Source organism: Bufo gargarizans, chromosome 4, assembly GCF_014858855.1.
Source record: "Bufo gargarizans isolate SCDJY-AF-19 chromosome 4, ASM1485885v1, whole genome shotgun sequence".
In the NCBI taxonomy this organism is placed as follows: Eukaryota; Metazoa; Chordata; class Amphibia; order Anura; family Bufonidae; genus Bufo; species Bufo gargarizans.
Window position 1 is genome coordinate 241,819,469 of NC_058083.1, and position 18,739 is coordinate 241,838,207.

General features: G+C 42.6%; 1 protein-coding gene across 1 annotated transcript in view; it reads left to right on the forward strand.

The window, feature by feature from the left end:
- Window positions 1-18,739, forward strand: part of FAM135A (family with sequence similarity 135 member A) — a 96,581-nt gene that overhangs the window by 43,490 nt on the left and 34,352 nt on the right. Inside the window, 7 exon segments of the mRNA XM_044291519.1 lie at window positions 4,818-4,897; window positions 7,640-7,779; window positions 7,865-7,935; window positions 9,604-9,777; window positions 12,573-12,699; window positions 13,572-13,725; window positions 15,947-16,024. Coding sequence (XP_044147454.1) covers window positions 4,818-4,897; window positions 7,640-7,779; window positions 7,865-7,935; window positions 9,604-9,777; window positions 12,573-12,699; window positions 13,572-13,725; window positions 15,947-16,024 — 824 coding nt within the window.

An 18,739-nucleotide genomic window follows, 5' to 3' on the forward strand; every position in this document is an offset into this window, starting at 1 on the left:
GCCGGATCCACATTGACTACAGTGGGATCCAACCCGGCCTCTTTCTAGCGTAAATCTCAGCTTTTGGCTGGACAAAATGTCTTGCATGCAGTTGTACATCCATTATGCCCAAAAGCGGTTGGATCCACATCTGATTCGATTGTTGTCAATGGGAATTCAGCAGTTCCTCCTGCCATTATCCGGCTATGCCTGCTGGATTTCTAAACGCTGATGTCAACATAGCCTAAAAGGGGTTATCTAAACTTATACAATTAGCAGACAATATTCTAAAATAACTGAAGGAGTAATGCTCACCTTACCAATCCCCTGCTGCTCCAGCGCAGAGATTACATCTGTGGTGTCTACAGCAGTCACGTCTCCACAAGTCACATCATTGTTGTAGCCCGGTAAGCAAAGGCCATTGGGGGACCAGGGGAGCATTGGCCTGGGAGCAGCAGAAGTCTGGTAAGGTAAGTATTACTCATTTGGCTTATGTGCTAGCTGGTTGTAACCAGTTTCATGGGGTTAGAAAACTCTGTTAATTTCATTGGAAGCAGAGACTGTTGCCCATATAGTAATTTTCTGATGGCAGACTCATAGGCTAATAGAGTTATGGCAAAATGTGGGAAAGCCTTGCATGTTTTTATAAATTATGTATGTCTAGAGTATTTTAACAGCAGCGTTTTTGTTTATTACTGTAGCATGGCAAGGAGTGGGCAGAGCACAGCGGTGTTACAAAAGCAGTGCTCCAAGGACTCCTTCTGGCCGCTTGGTGCTAGAACTTAAGCAATTGCTTATGGAGATGCAGATATATCTGCAGCTGTTTTAACATGCTGACAAAAGAAAGCTTTCATTTTAATTAGCATGATCAACCCTACCAGGCAGTAAGGCTACTTTCACACTAGTGTTTACATTTTCCGGTATTGAGATCCGTCATAGGGTCTCAATACCTGAAAAAACGCTTCCATCTTGCCCTCATTCATTGTCATGGGGGACAAAACTTAACTAAACAGAACGGAATGCACCAAAATACATTCCGTTCCGTTCTCATACCGGAGAGCAAACCGCAGCATGCTGTAGTTTTCTTCCCGTTCTGGGATGCGGAGCAAAATGGATCCGTCATGACCCACAATGTAAGTCAATAGGGACAGATCCGTTTTCTCTGACACAATAGAAAATTGATCCATCCCCCATTGACTTTCAATGGCGCTCATGATGGATCCGTCTTGGGTATGTTAAAGGTAATACAACTGGGTCCGTTCATAACGGATGCAGATGGTTGTATTATCAGTAATAGAAGCGTTTTTGCTGAACCCTGCCGGATCCAGTAAAAACACTAGTGTGAAAGTAGCCTAAGCTTGGTTAAATAGGGTTGAACATGCTGACAGAGACACTTTGAATCCTGGACAACCCCTTTAACACTGTTTAGCAGGTGGCTTGCAAGTGCCTGCAATAATTAGTTGTAATCAAACCTTTCTGCTTGATGGCCTGCAATATGTCCTGGTGACTGGGTCTGTGAAGTTTAGTCAATTTACTTTCCAGTCTGGTTGTAATGCTCAGACACTTCACTGTTTTATAACTTTTAGAATATTTCTCTCTTTATATATTTACTAGTTTTTATTAATAGAAAACTGCTATCTACTTCATGGGGGGGGGGGGGTCCTATTATAAAGTGTACATGTTTCTTCTCCTTCATATATTAGGGTAGGCTCACATCTGTGCTGCAGGCTCCGTTAAATAAAAAAAATAAAAGCCTGACAACGCATGTAAAAATATGTGAACTAAAGAACATAAAAAAATGCATGGAAAAAATGTACGAAAAAACACATAATTGTGTGATCTAAAAGGTTAGCCACTGTATGCTATGTTTTGTACATATGCTGGAAACAGCACTATAGTCAATTGCTGTCTCTTTCTGTGCAGCAGTGGGCCCCTTGCCCTGACAGCTGGCCCCTGTGTGAACATAACGGTCATGCCTCCAACATGGCCACTGATGGAGGGGCACATGACCATCAGCGGACTTCATTGAGTAACACTGTGCATGGCATGGGTAACTAGCGCATGCACAGTGCCATGCACAGTCTTACTCTATGGAGGCCTAGTCATATGTCCCTCCATCATGACCAATGTTGGGGGCAGGATCATTGGAGGGAACTTATGAAGGTTTATATCTGAAGTCAGTTGTGCTTGAGTCTGCATTGGCGTACTTTACACCAAATTTATCAAATGTCGCACATTGTTTGTTGCCTTTTTAAAACTATCACTTTTTTCTAGAATTTCTATTCCAGTTTTTCCCACACCACCTCCTACTGGAGTGAGCTTGTGACTTTAAAAAAAAAAAAAAGTTCCAGTCATAAATCTGGAATTAACCTAACCATACCCATTTTCCCACCCACTTTTCAAAACTGGAGTGACTGCAAATAGAAGGGGACAGCTATGGACTTGCTCTGATTACAGTAGTGAGATGATTATACTGCGGCTTTCAGCACATTTATAAAAGTTAGCATATAGGGGCCAATCCCTTTAAAGGGTTTCTTGACCCCACAGTGTGGCCAGATCCATGGTGGTAATCATATTTACCAGATCCACGCCGCTGTGTTCTGGCTTCATCGATGCCTTGCTGTTTCTGCAGGTCTTAGGTCTCCATATCAACATTTGGTTTGACTCCAGGCCATGTGACCGCTGCAGCCAATGACCGGCCCCAGTGGTCATGTGTCACCCATGTGTCCCATGACCAAGTGACATGATGCATGGGTGACACGTCACTGCCGCGACCAGTCATTGGCTGCATTTGTCACATGACCCGGCGTCAAACTGGATGTTGATGCCGAGACCCATGATCTGCATAGCCAGCAGAGGAAGCAATAAAGCCGAACCCCCTCATTGAAGATCAGGTAAATATGCTTACCCTCCCAGGACCGACCAGGCTGTAGGGTGTGTACAAAAAGTCTACAAAGGGGAGCAGACCTTCAAAGAAGCCTTAATAATGTATTTGGGCACAGATAAAAGTATTAGTTCTGTGATAAATTACTCAAATTTGGTCCTTTTCCATGTAGTGTTCAAAGGAGTGACGCCTCGAAACTGCTGATAGGGGTAGATACACAGATAGGTGAAGGGTAAAGGTGCTGAAAAGGCATCTGTCAGCAGTTTTGTACCTGTGAAACTGGCTGACCTGTTACATGTGCACTTGGCAGCTGAAGATATCTGTGGTCCCATGTTCATATGTGCCCACATTGCTGGGAAAATTAAGTTTTGACATATGCAAATGAGCCTCTAGGAGCAACGGGCGTTGGCATTACACCTAGAGTCTCTGCTCTCTCTGCAACTGCCACTCCCTCTCCACCTTGATTGACAGGTCCAGGCATTATGAATTTTACACTGCCTGGCGCTGTCAATCAAAGTGGAGAAGATGCGGCAGTTGCCGAAAGATTCTCATTTACATATATTAAAACATAATTTTTCTCAGCAGTGCAGACACACATGAACATGGCACCAGCACAGATGTCTTCAGCTGCCAAGTGCACATGCCAATGTCCCCTATTATGTCCCTGTAATAGAAATGCCCCTACAGTGCCTCAAGCATTAATATCTCCTATTTTACCCCAGGTAAAAATGCCACTATAGTGCCCCCTAAATGTCCCCTATAGTGCCCCTAGTAGTAATGCCTGTGTACAAGAAAATACCGCTATAGTTCCCCAGGATTAAAATGCCCCCCAGTACATCCAGTAATGCCCCATAGAGTGCCCTCATTAAAAAATATGCCCTGGTAATGCCTCCTATAGGGCCTCAGTGTTAAAAGTCCCCAGTGCCTCCAGTAATGGGCCTTATACTGTCCCCTATATTAAAAATTCTTCTAGAGTGCCCCAGTTATGCTTCCAGTTATGTCCCCCACAGTTCCCTTCCAGTATATATGTCCCCAAAAGTGCCCCTCCATTAGTAATGTCCCCCACAAAGCCCCTTCAATAGTAATGTCCCCCACAGCGCCCCTCCAGTAGTAACGTCCCTCACTGTACCCCTCCAGTAGTAACGTCCCCCACAGGGCCCCTCCAGTAGTAACGTCCCCCTAGTGCCCCTCCAGTAGTAATGTCCCCCACAGTGCCCCTCCAGTAGTAATGTCCCCCACAGTGCCCCTCCAGTAGTGTCCCTCATAGGGCTCCCATTGAGTAATGCCATAAAGTGCCCCTTCAGTATTATGTCCCCAATGCCCCCTGCAATGCTATCCTTCCTGTTAGTAAAGGCCCCCAAGTTGCCAGTGAAAAAAAACAAAACAACTAATACTCACCTGTATCCCACGTTCACGATGCAGGCCACAATCTCTTCTGGTCTACGGCCACATCGCCTCACTGTGACACTTGCAATTGTGTTGCAAGGGGCATTAACCGGTAAGAAAAAACCATCAGCACCTACCAAGGTATGTACAGCTTTACCTCTTGCCTATCTAGGAATCCAACTAGTTTTGAGAGGTCAGGCTCCCCTTAAACACTAAGGGGGTAATTTATCAAACTGGTGTAAAGTAGAACTGGCTGAGTTGCCCATAGCAACCAAACAGATTCAACCTTTCATTTTGGAAAGCTCCTTTGGAAAATGAAAGGTGGAATCTAATTGGTTACTACTTTACACTAGTTTGATAAATGACCCTACTAAGTTGTTTGTAGTAATGCAATACTGTCTTGGGGGCACTGTCTGAGTTCAAAGTATGGTGGTGAAGTAGGGACAGTCACTTTCTGAAATTGTGCCTCCATGTACAAAACAATGCCGGTATCTGAAAAGTGAAGTGGAAGGGAGCTGTCCTGAAGTGTTCCTGGTAAGTCCATTAACCCTTTTTGTTTCTTTTTCAGATTTTACCAGCTCCGAGCATCTATGAAAATTCCACCGCGCATTCCACACAGAATAGAAGCGAGTCTTCTGCGCGTAACAGGTATATACATGTTAAACCTTCATTTACTATCCACTTCTCTCCTATTTGATGTCTACTGAACCACATCATCATCATGTAGCTGTTTTGTCTATATTACTACAAGCTAATGTGCAGTTCTATTCCCCGGTGATATCACTATTACAGCTCCTGGGGACAGGACAGCATGACATATTCCAGAGGCTGTTTCCTCTATACATGCTATGTAAAGTCATTAGAGGTCATGTACTAACAGTCTTTGGCTGGGTTCACATGACGTTTTTTCCCATCCATTTCATCTATACAAAAAACATATCCGTTAAACGGATGCCTCAGATTGATGCCACACAGTGGCATCCGTTCACTATAGAGTTCCCCTATATATATATATAATTTTTTATTTTATTTTTTTACCGGACTCTGCAGGATACAAGAACTTGTTGTGCTACGTTTTTGTATCTGTTTTTTTCCAGCGTATATGTCAAACGGAGGCATAAAATGTGATGTGGACCCACCCCTAGCCAGTTTTTTGGCATAGAAAAGTTAGAAATTTTGTCTCAGGTAATGTTTTGTGACAAAATTTGCGACTCTTCCGCCTGGGTCCCAACAGGATGTGGCCGCTTCTTTTTCCTGTTCATCTGCGTTGTGTTCAGTGCAGCTGATCAGGAAAAGAAGCAGCCACATCTGGTTTGGACTCGGGTGGAAGAGCCTAGAGCGTGCGCGAGTGCAACGGAGATGGCGGCATCGGGGAGCAAAGGAGGGTAAAATGAGGCAAAACATCTTCCCGCAACAGGTGAGTACCATGCGATAATTAGGCAAAATGCCTGGAGATCCCTTTTAAGAGGTGCTCTCTTAATAAATTGGCCAGATCTTCAGCAAGTGGGGATTTTGTGAAGGCCGGCGTGTGAAACATCAGTAAATGACCCCTAATGTCTGCCTGATACTTTTTATTTTGTAGTGTATTCATTCCATCTTGTATTGATCCCAGTATTGCAAATCTGCTACCTATACAGTAAATACCTGGTGGGTTTATAGATTATTTTATACACACCCCTTACTCCAAGTAAGGAAGCTGCAGTGTAAAGCATAGGGGAGGGACCAAGTACACATTACAACCATGCTATAGCCATAACGGTTTTCTAAGTAAACAGGAGGTTAGCCATAGAGCTGCAGTATGAGGCTAGCAGCCCTGACATATTTGCCTCGTTCAGCTATGCGTGGTGTGATCTTTGTGACAGAGGTCCGCAGCGTTGGCTGTTCCTCTGATGTTTTACACACTGAATAACATAAGCCTGTGGCCAGTGCACTCTCTCCTTTCCTTGTCAAAGCTACATTCATATTAGTTTTAATTGGAGATCTGTTTGAGATTTAGCATGGAAGTCATTTTCTATGCCCCAGAACTAGTCCCTGCTCCTTTAGATATCCACCACGTAGCTTTGACTCCCCCAGAAGCGGTAAGAACGCACACTTCACATAAAGCGGGTATGCCAGGATTTGATTGTTATGGATGATGAATGATTCTGGCCTGGTTCGCTGCTTTGTCAGACCCCAGGGCATTCCCTTTCTAAGTAATACTAATAAGAAGTCAAGGAATTCCAGAAATCTGGCCAGTGAATGCCTGGAAGCTGTGCTAGCTGTGATGATATCCGGGATGGCCGCATGCTGCTCTGTCATATGTTCTGCTCGTGTGTTCATCTTAGGAAACCACCACAGCTGGCTTCTCACAGGGCACTGCACCGCAGGGTAGCGGATTGGATAGGACATGAAATAATAATTGTGAACTGCCGTGTAGATTGTTAGCTTTTCATTTAAGGTCATCTAGACCAATATCTGGTGACCACCGTGTGCTTCCACATCCGTACGGCTGCTCCACAGAAGAAAGGACATGTCCTATACTTTGCCCCAACATGCGGACCACAAGACACTTAGAGTGGTGTGTATGCCCCCTTAGGCCTCAGGCATATGCAAGGGCTGACATATGTAGTCCTCTGTGGCACTCCCTATGGTGCTCCATTCAGCACTGTGCTTCTTCTGTAATATTTTATCAGATTGTCAGATATGTGTTATTTTGTGTAATTAAAGTCAAGCCCGTGGAGCTGATAAGCCAGGCTTCAGACTGTGGCCTCCAGGACTATAGTCCCATCCTACCTTAGCAACTGCAAGATGAGACAATCCCTTTAATAATTTTGATGCCAGATTTGAACAGCACCACAGCATGGTTTTTACTTGTAGAATATCTATTCAGTTTTCTCAACTCATTGAGCAGAACTGGAAATTAGGTTAAATCTAGAGGTTCTTCTGAGGTGTGGAAGTCCAGGGGCTTGTGTATAGACATTGTATAGCCTTCCATTCAGTGGATTATTTTATGGAAGCATGCCATGGCCTTGCACATCCTGTTGTACTTACTACTAATGTTCATTTTGGATCCCTAACAATGTCCAAAGGTGCCCCATCTGACAGAAGTTACAGCTATTACTACTGTTAGTTTGTAGTCATTTGTAAAAAGCTGTGGACCTCTTATATGTCCATTGCCATAATTTAGTTGATTAAAGCTTCAGTAAAGTGGTCAAACATAAGTCCTTTAACCAGTCCGGGATGGTGTGTCGTGCAAGACTTTTTCCTAAATTCTGTTCATTCATTGGCATCAGGAAGAGGTCGTATCTGCTGAACGTCTAGTCTTTCTTGGTAATATTTTTCTTTACTTGATAACTGAAACGTTATGTATTATTTTACCGGAGAATAACGTACGGTGGTGTTATTTTCAAGGTGACGACTTGGCCTTCCCAGCATCGGTGCAAGATACTGTTGTCTGCAGTAAAATTTTCCAAATTTTGTACAAAAATGAGGAGGTAGCCGTCAATGATGTGATGAACTTCAAAGTTAAGATGCTTCTGGATGAAAGGAAGGTACGATTCTCATTTCATGTGAATAGCATTTTAGTGGGTCTATCTATAAAGCAGTATTCTTCTAACACAATGTACCTGTCCACAGATTGAGGAGACGTTGAATGAACTGGTGTTTCAGCTTTCCATTGACCTGTATTTCACAGACACTGACTATTCGTAAGTACAGAACTGAATGCTACATGAACAGGAATGGTCTCCTCAATGTCTAGCTTGCTTATCCTTCTAACACCGAAACCGAAAGTCTGTGTCCAGATACTTGGATTTCCTGTTTCTGCCCAAAGGAGTTTAATAAGGTGCCCCTTAGTAGGTGCTGAATTTGAAACTTTTTAGGTGTGTAAGGTCCTGAGGAGCTACAGTATATGTACAAATTTTAAATCTCTAGCACCTTGTAATGAACGTTACATCCAAGTACTCCCAGCACGCATTGCTTTACATACATAGTAATAAGACCACTATTAATATCTGGTTAGCTGGTCTGAGTATAATGTATTAATTTGTATCAATAATTTATCAATTTCTCCTCAATATAAAACTCCTCTAATAATCCCATAATAACAAAAAAAACATCTAGGTTATAAAAATTCACCGTAAGACATTGCCACGTGACCTTTCTGTACTGTATGGTATTACTAGTTGAGTCATACAGTTTGTATAATTATTGAAATAGTGCAAACTTCAATGCTGTGGTCATAAGAAAAGTGCCTTTAAACAGAAAGCTGCCTATACACATTAGTTTGCTGTCCATTGAATAAGCTCATTCAGTCAAAAGCTTCTCGTTCCAGTCCCTCCATACAAATGCATGCTGGGCTTGGCTGAGTGTGCATGTGTTGTAAAATACTGACAGTGGGGTAAGCCACTGCCAGACACCCCTGGAGACGGCCTATCTCGTAAGAACAGCCCATTCGTCTCTCCTCTGAATCTGCCATGGGGGAGAGTCAGGAGGGCCCATAAACCTTACATGGTCAACCGGTCCTGCTGAAATTGGGGGGTGCGACCGACATGCATCTAAGGGCTCATTCAGATGGCCGTATGTTGTCCCCAAAATGCGGATCTTTTTTTTTCGGATTAGATGCTGTCCCATTCACTTCTATGGAGCCCTTTTCTTCCATTGCACGGCTCACCCCCCAAAAAATGAAACATGTCCTATACTTGTCAGTGAAAATCAGGACATGGCCCTATTGAAGTCTATAGATCAGCAAAAAAAAAAACGGAATGCAATTAGTTTTTTTGCGGACAGCATACGGCCGTCTGAATGAGCCCTAATGTGTATGGCCAGCTTATATCTTCCACAACCTTGGCAGTATTGTTCTACATCCTATCTGATGTGGTGAACACATTAGTTGATCTTACGATTCCCGTGGTTTAAAATATTTGCAACGCTACAGAAAATAGCTTTCCTTTTTAGCAAACTTCCTTTTTGTGTATCTTGTGGTGTCCTACCATATGTTCTCTAGTTTGTCACGCTCTGTTTCTTAAAGGAAAGCAATATAGTGATAGTTTGTAATGTATTACGGTTTTCAGTGGATCCTTCTTCACTGGAACTAGAGAACTATAAGAAAATCTTGTTTATCCTACATTTAGTTACAAATGCTCACTTACAAATTGCGAACCAATGAATGTTATGTTGGGGGGTAAGGAACCTGTCACCATAAAATGCTGTGCAATCTAGCGGCAGCATGTTATAGAGCTGGAGGAGCTGCTATTAGCCGTATGGCACATTATTTTCTGTGCCTTTTTGGCTAATAGAAGATCCATCTCTTCCAGTCACAGTGACAGAAATGGAAACCATTTTATAAAGTAATAATATTTATTTTCTCTTTTTAGACCAAATGACCCAAACGCCTTGCAACTAATTAGTAGTCGAAATTTAAAGTTGCACTTTAACCTACATAGAGGCCTTCATCACCACATCAATTTAATGTTTGATTACTTTCACCTCTCAGTCATATCTATTGTAGTTCATGGGTCCTTGGTTGCGCTGCATCAGCCACTCATCAGGTAAGTCTGTTAACCTATTTTTTATGTAAAAGACATAGACCATCATTCAAATGAAGCTGTCGTGTGCATTGATTATAATCAATGTTACTTGAAACACTTGTGATTAGATAATATGAGACTTAGCCTCTTTACACAGGCCGAGAATCCACCAGATAATCACTGACCAGCGTTCATAGGAGCATTTGTTAGTGATTATCTGCCGGTGTAAAGGTACTGCCGATTACCTGATGAACGAGTGAATTGCTTGTTCATCGGGTAATTGGATCATCTGGGCAGGCACCTAAATCATTGTTTGCCGGCAGTAGATTGTGCCGTCTAAACAGCCTCTGCAGCCGGTAAACAACAAGACTGTAAGGGGACCAGCGATGGCACTAGTGAACGCTCCTCCCCATACTGTGAAGGTGATCGTTGCATGTAAATTCTGTGGTCTCCTTCACTGACGAGCAGGCAATTGTCCGGAAGGAACACTTCCTTCCTGTAAATCACCTGCAAAATTATCCTGTGGAAAGGGACCTTAACTGTATATGAATTACTGGCTCTTTATTTTCTATAGGATACTTTTTTTTTTTTTTTGCTCTGCTGTGTTTGCATACAGACTTAAAGGGTACGCAAAAAAGGTTTGCGTATACCTCTTTTTTTATGAATATCTGCAGACTGTTGCAGAAAGCTGTTTTAACAGATAACCTGCAGTGAGAGAAGTGAAAACGGGAAGAGTGGGGAAAGGGGCGGAGCTTAACATTGCATTCACTTTTATAGACTGTAAAAGAGGAAGAAACTACAACATTTAGCAGCTTTTTACAAAGTCTCCACTAGTAGGTGTGCAGATATACTATACAATACTACGTCACTGACACTACAGAAAATCTTACCCAGCTTTCCAAGGCCACTGAATGTCAAGTTTGGCTACATAGGCAGGAAGGATCTCAAATATGCCTAGCTATGGCACTATTTAGGAGTTAGAAGAGGGATTTGTCTTGGTAGATTTAGTACTCCACAGTCTCTATTACAGCTTCACATGGTGGTAACCCACCTTTCCTAGGATCCTGACAGGCAAATCTGCATAGCTACAGCACTATATAAGATTGAGGATGGAAATTAATCTTGGTAGATTTAGTATTCTGCCCTCTTGAGTGCCACATGGTAGTAACCCAGCTTTCCCAGGTTCATAAAAGGCAAATCTGCCTAGTTATGGCACTATTTGGGACAGAAGAGAAGGATTTATTTAGGTAGACTTAATAGTTAGTGAATCGTATTACAGGTTCATGTAATTTGTTACTCAACTTTCCCAGGAACCTGAATAACAAATCTAGCTATGCTACAGTATGGAGGATTTATCACTGGCATTCTTACTCGGCATTTTCAAGTTCCTGGCTAGCAAATCCAGCTAGGTATTCTAAAGTACTGGGGATTTGCCAATTCATAAATTGGCTGATTTGGAATTCAACCTCTGCAAAATGTAATGGGGGCCACACATTCTTTATACACTATGGGGGGTCATTTATCAAACTGGTGTAAAGTAGAACTGGCTTAGTTGCCCATCGCAACCAATGAGATTCCACCTTTCATTTTGGACAGCTCCTTTGGAAAATGAAAGGTGGAATCTGGTTGTTATGGGCAGCTAAGCCAGTTCTACTTTACACCAGTTTGATACATGACCCCATATATCCATAAATGTAATAGCAGGGCAACCATGAGTATATACTATATATGTAGTTTGATCTCCGGCATACCTCATATGCTCCGCAGCTTCCCAATGCTGCTGAAAGGCAAATCTGTACAATTATGTTGTGAAAGGAGGAATTACCCCTGCATAAAAAGGCAGATTAGCTGTATGCACTATAGCTGGTGCGATGTATATACCACAGCTGGCACTATTGGCACTGTTGGCTGGCACTGTTACCAAATCTATTTTGTAGTATTAGTAACTAGTATTCCTTCCAAGAAAATGTCCAGGCTCACTATGTAGAAACATTATGCAACCTAAACCCAGCCCCCCTCCTCCAGGCTCACATGCACTAGCATCAGAGGGGGGAGAGGGAGGGTAGTAGACATGGCTGCAGCCTGAGAGAAGTATACTCTTCTGTTTTGTTTTTTTCATGGTCTGCAATTCTGATTTCTAATAAAACAAGAGCAAATAACAAAGACACATGAGGACTCGGCTCTTGAGTTTAGTGACCCTTTAAGCCTTAATAGACTGACATAAGTGTGGAGTAAAGTTATAAATGCAGAAACTAAGTTTTTGAAGTTCAGGTTTGGGTTTGCGCTGAATTCCGTTATGGATTCCGTTACCACGAACCAGAACGCCATTTAAATGACGGAATGCATAACGGAATGCCTTTAGAGGTATTCCGTTATGCATTCCATTATAATAGAAGTCTATGTCCCGCAAAACTGATCCGTCCGGTTTCTGTTATGCAGGAGGCTTCTCTCCTGGAATGCATAGGGTGAAATCCACATCAAATACGCAGAGACGCGTCAAAATCCTTGACAGAATTTCTATTGTAAATGGCCATAAAGGCTGCTGAATTTTCAGTATGAATAGGTTAAAAAGTTAATTCATTATGGGCAGAAATGGTATACGCAAGCATTTTTTGGATGCGTTTTGGGGCAAAAATAAGCAACATAAACCTGTGTGTGCTGCCTTTGTATTGCATGGCTGCTGCCCATATCAGTATTATTCTTTTTTACGCTATTAGCAGGCTGTCCTTATATTCTTTGTTTTCTCTGTACTGAGTTCTGTAACTGGCATTTGTAATATTGAAAAGCCAGTACATTACTTACCCTTTGTGCTTCAGCTTTCACCGTGCAATGAAGAATACCTGGCTGAACCGAAATGCTCCAGCCCAGAGCAAGGAGTCCGCGATCCCAACACTGGAAAGTGTGGTGTTCGGCAGCAACTACACAAAGCAGCTGTCTGCAGATGTAAGACATACTGGGGGGTGACTGCACACGTCGGCAATGGGGGGGTCTGATATCCCGATTTTTCACTTCTTGATGATGCTGTCACTAAGGCTACTTTCACACCTGCGTTTAGGTGCGGATCCGCAGAAAAGATCCATTTGCATTACCATAAACAAAAAAAAAAAAAACATTTTTTTTTGTTTTTTTTGTTCATGATAATGCAAACGGATCCGTTTTGACTTACATTGAAAGTCAATGGGAGGCAGATACGTTTTCAGTTGCACCATATTGTGTCAGTAAAAACGGATCCGTCCCCATTGACTTACATTGTAAGTCAGGACGGATCCGTTTGGCTCAGTTTTTTCAGACGGACATAAAAACGTTTTGGTGTCCGCCTCCAGAGCGGAATGGAGGCTGAATGGAGGCAAACTGATGCATTCTGAGCGCATTCTTAACCATTCAGAATTCATTGGGGCTAAACTGATCCGTTTGGGGCCGCTTGTGAGAGCCTTGAAATGGATCTCACAGGCAGACCCAGAAACGGCAGTGTGAAAGTAGCCTACGATGATCCTCTTATCAAATATTACATATAGGTACAGTTCAGTTTCTAGATATGTTGAATATTAAGGTACATAGTAAGATTTGGTACAAGCTGGCCATTATGTTGTCTGTATGTGTCCTCTCTTTTACACTTCTTACAGAACATTAAGGGAGATTTATCAAACTGATGAAAAGGAAAATGGGTTTAGTTGCCCATAGTGACCAATCAGATTCCACCTTTCATTTTTCAAAGGAGCTCTGAGAAATGAAAGGTAGAACCTGATTGGTTTCTATGGGCAAGTAAGCCAGTTTTCTTTTCCGCCAGTCTCCCCCATTATTTATGTATCTTTCAGGGGAACAGCTTTGTGGTCCAGGAATGTTTCCTACAGCATGCCTACAACCTTCACTATACACTCTGTGCCTGTTTGCTGTCGTCATTTAAGGGGTTATACAGTTATTTCATGACTGTAACTAAGGAGCTGCCCTCTTCACTAAAGCTGGAGTTGGGTAAGTATGATGATGACCTACTTTTCTTATATAGCGTTTTTCCTGTCCTCTTTATTTACCTGCTTTGCTTTGCTTTCTTGAGTCAATCCGTGTCTCTCTACATCATACAGTCCTTTTAGTTTTACTCACTAGGGTAATAATGTGCTAGACCTAATTGGCTTATACATAGGCTGGATCTAGGCTGATATCTTAAGTTTGGGTGTTGTCATTTTTTAAGAATATTTTTATGAATACCGGTATATAGTTAGATGCAAGAGAGTCTGTGAATCAAATAGGAATTTGTGAATTTCTGTATAAATTTGATCTTAAGGAGGATCTGTTGGCTCTCCTGACATATTTCTTTTAGTGAATGTATGTATTCCTCATAGAATATTGATTATAGAGCATCTTTTCTTAGAACTCTGAACATTGTATTGCTCCATAAATGGACAGCCGGTGTTACCAATCTTCTTGTCAAAGGTGTTGCCACACAGTCAAACACCAAGTTGTCAATTTAGGGTCCATTCACACGTTCGTAGTGCTTTGCGGATCTGCAGTACACAGGGCTGGCACCCCCATAGAAATGCCTATTGCGGACAAGAATAGGACATGTTCTATTTTTTTCTGGAGCCGCGGACCGGAAGATCGGCAGCGCGCTCCGGAAATGTGGATGCGGACAGCACACTGTGTGCTGTCCGCATCTATTCCTGCCCCACAGAGAATGAATGGGTCCGCACCCGTTCCGCAATTTGCGGAACGGATGCGGACCTATTATTAAGGACGTGTGAATGGAGCCTTAGTCTTAAATTTCTAGGACAGAAGAACTGCACAACACAGAGATATAAGAAAAGATGATGCTGGCTTGTTATTTATGTGGAATACATACATGTTAAAGGGGTGGTGCAGGCAGTAAATAATGATGACCTACCCTTGGGATGGGTCATCAATATCTGATCTGCTGGGGATCCAACACCTGGAACTCCCGCCGTTAGCTGTTTGAAGAGGAGGTGGCACTTCATGCGAGCGTGTCCTCTCCCTGGCAGCGGTTGGGTAGTTTAGCTACAAGTACTCGCTCTATTCAAGTGAATACTTATAATTACTCTGAGACGACGGGCAGTGTAATGAAGTGGAAGAATCGCTCGCATTGAGCGCCACCTCCTCTTCAAACAGCTGGAGTGTCGGACCCCTGCAGATCAGATATTGATGACTTATCCTGAGGGTCATCACCATGCCTGCGGTCCATTAAATGTATAAAATTTTGCATTGTAACATTAATAATGAAAACTCAATAAAACCTGTAAGTATACTCTTATATATAGGATTTCTGCTGGGTGGGGGCCCCTGCTAGCCGTCGAAGCAGTGTGGATGAAAAGAAAAGCTGCCCCTTACATGTCTGCAAACTGAAGCTCCGCACAAAGTCTGTCTGCTGGCAGAAACTAAGCTCTAATCATACAGGTCCATCTATCAAAGAATGAGACCAGACTTCATTCCAATAGCAGTGGGTCTCTTTGGTCGGTTTTCTGTAGCATTTGATCAGTGAATGAATAATTGTAAATTTGCATGTGTTTATTGTTGAAAACTATGCGGAATTTCAGAAAATTCTGAAGGGTTCACAGACTTTCTAGCAATTCTTAATGGCATTTATTGTATTGTATTATTAGTAGACGTTGCTTGTCTGATAATGTTGCTTGGATATTTTTTAGGATAGAGCTGAGAATAACCTCTGGTTTGGGAACATTGGTGCCTTCCTTTATTCTAATTACTAACACTGGGGGTTGGGTGTCCCTTTCCTGAAGCCCATAGAGAGACCACCACACAGCTCCTTGATCACATCTGTGAATCGTGCATGTTCTCCGCCAGCGTAGGGCCTACTTTTCACAGCTCTGTCCTTTTTCCTGTAGTGTTAGTTTATTCTCTTCTTTGTTCTCCCATGCTTGATTATGATGTACATGTGTCTTTCCATGCTGTGTAACCATCGCACAGTACAGCATGAAAAGATAGAACTGCCAGATGTAGTCCTCATTACCCTGTGTATTCACGCCTTACTATGCGGTCTGATGGAGAGTACTAAATGCAGCAGGGCTTCAATGTACATCATAGAAAAGCTAAGGTCTAAATCTACTAGCTCTCTGTGCTTTACTCGACAACTGTCCTTCACGTCTCACTAACACCACGTTAAGTCATAAAGCACAGATATGACAGGAATGTAATTAGTACATATGTGTGCCATCCTTACAATCAGCCAAGCCCCGCATGCAGGTCCTTTATGAACGTCTTCTCAGAAGAAAATACCCGTGGCCCGCAAGAGACGACGCTCTGGGTATGTTGAAAAGGCTAGAGATATATGATGGCTCTGTTACACACTGTAATTGTATATCAATGTTTTTTGATTCGGATACAGTAGCACTTGTTTTACCGCCTGATTCCTGCAACATTATACATTTCTATAGCAAAGGCGGAAGGACCTAGGGATTTCACATACTTCACTGCCAGCCTTGGTTATGGATATATTGAAAGTACAGAATGCTAGAACCGCTCAAAGCAATATTGTATCATTATGATGCCAGCACAGGGAAGGAACACTGCGCATGCACTAGCTCACGCATCGCGAGATTACAGCGATCCTGCTTTCGGACGTCGGGGAGCAAAGATGAGATTCTGAGGATGCGGGGCGGTTCTGGGCTCATTCACGCTGAATTCATCTCGCGTAGAGGACACATCTCAGGGTGATTTGCATATGGATCAAATCGTTTTTTCCCCACAATAACAGCACAGAGAGCTATGGGGACTGGGTATTATGGATGTGCTAGCGGCCATATAGCAACCCATGTCCTCAGCTCTATGCCCAAAATCCCAGTGACAGGTTCCCTTTAAAGGGAATGTGTCACCCATAAAAAAAAAATTCTACTAGTTAAAACCAGATAGTGACACATATCCCTTTTTCACATCTATTTTTATTTTCTGGTTGTAGATTTTTTTTATTCTGTTGCTAGAACATGAGTATGGGGGCTGCCATCTTGATTGAGCTGTTGTTAACAGCATCTAGAGATGTGCTTTACAGCAGCTACCTTGGGCTGTAGACACGATAGACTGGAGAAGACCAACTGACTTCTGTGGAAGAGTTTTCTACGCATGTCCTGTGCAGAGGTCAGGAAGCAGTAGATAAGCCGTAATATCACATATTCTCAATGTTGGATGCTTTGCTATCCATATATAGGTGATATCTGTAATTGTAATGATAAAGAGATGACAGTGAACATTACAGACCAAGAAGTGGGGCCTATTATAAGGCTTACAATGTGACAACTGCAGTATTTTAGGATTTTTTTTTTTAATTATTATTATTTTTTTATATAGATAGTGACATGGACAATTAAAAAATAACATATCATCAAAAATAACAATCAAAAATTCTTTAAAAATGTGTTTAACATATTTAGATTTAAACAATAGGGCATTTATGATGACTCTTTCCCTTTCCGACATATTTAACCACTTCCCGTCACAAGAGCGAATAACCATCGTCCTGTTTCTCCTCCGTCATAGCCCCAGTGCTCCATCTTACCTGGGCTTCTTGCTGCTGGTGTCAGTAATGACTGAGCAAGAGTTTTGTTGTGATAGCCATGATTAACCCTTATCATGCTGATCACAGTGCAGATAAAGGTACCAGGCTCCGAGTCTGGAAGCTCTCTATGGAGAGCCCGGGCCTGACAGATGCCCGATCAGTTTTTGGAGATGAAAGATTCCAAACATGGATGAGGAAAATTCCATTCTTCCTTCTCCGGGATCTGTTCTCCCTTTTCCATGAGATCTACTTTGGCTTTTTGAGCTTTGGCTTTATTTTTTCAAGTGTAAATGTTAGTGAATTTGCCGGGGCTATGGCCTTGGCCCAGCCCACGCAATGCCCCCACCACTTCCCAGTGGCGAGGACAGCATAAAAACGCTGCTTGCCACACAATCTGTATCTAGTCTGGAAAAGGGACGTGTCTGCAGGAAAGGGGCGTGTCTTAAAAGGCCGTGTGGTGCGCCACAATTGTGGCCTAAAGATAAATGTAATGCGTGTCTGAGTATAAGGACTTTGGGGGTCATTTATAAAGAATGGCGTTTTAGATGGCAGTCTTAAGTCTCTGCACTGGTGGTGGATCCGCAGGAGTTATAAAGAGGCACCGGCCACTACATAACGTTGGTGCATCCAGCGCCAGTTCTAGATGTAAGCTAGCTTCCGAGCTATCTTACATTTAGACCATTTTCTACCCCTAAAACAGGCGTAGAAAATGATGAATGAGATGGGGCTGCTGGCCCTTCCCCGCCTGCTCTACACCCAGCTTTTTAGACCTAGCGTGAGCAGGGAAAAGTTGCAGATTTTGGCACAATTAACCTTTGCGCCGCAATCTGTGCCAGAAATATGCCTAATATAGGTGTATTTCTGATGGTAAATGACCCCCTTTGTGTGTACAGATCAGCATCCATCCTATGAAAGCCTGATTTCATTTAAATTCCATCATTGTCTGACTTTCTTCAGTATTTTTTTTATCCGTTCTTGACATGTCTCAAGATCTCTGTTGTGATCTATAGGAGACATTTACGCAAGATGCTATAGAATACTGGTGATGTCCCCTTACAGGGGTACTCCATTTGAAGGGCGGCAAGTGACAGATGTGATTTAGGAGTATTGAGTAATGCACAGGAGTCCTGACAATTTGTTGCTGGGGTTCACTTTAGGGCAAAAAGAGAAAACTGATAATGTCTGGCTCTGTTAAAGCCAAAGTTTTGGAATTTGCCAAAAATGTATAGTTTCACTTGCAGTTCCTTATATGATGGCCTCTGCTGCAGAAAGCATGACAAGGGCAAGATTACTTGTGGCAGGTCTGTCCCCTGTCTGTTTTAGGAACTATTTGTGCCCCCACCTAAATGAAAGATTGTGGAGCATCTGTGTTGTGCAATTCCTCTGATATTCATCCTGCTGGGTGTTACCAGTTATACCCGGGTGTGTCACTACAAACCATCACTATCTCGTCAGTGTCTGACTGGTTAA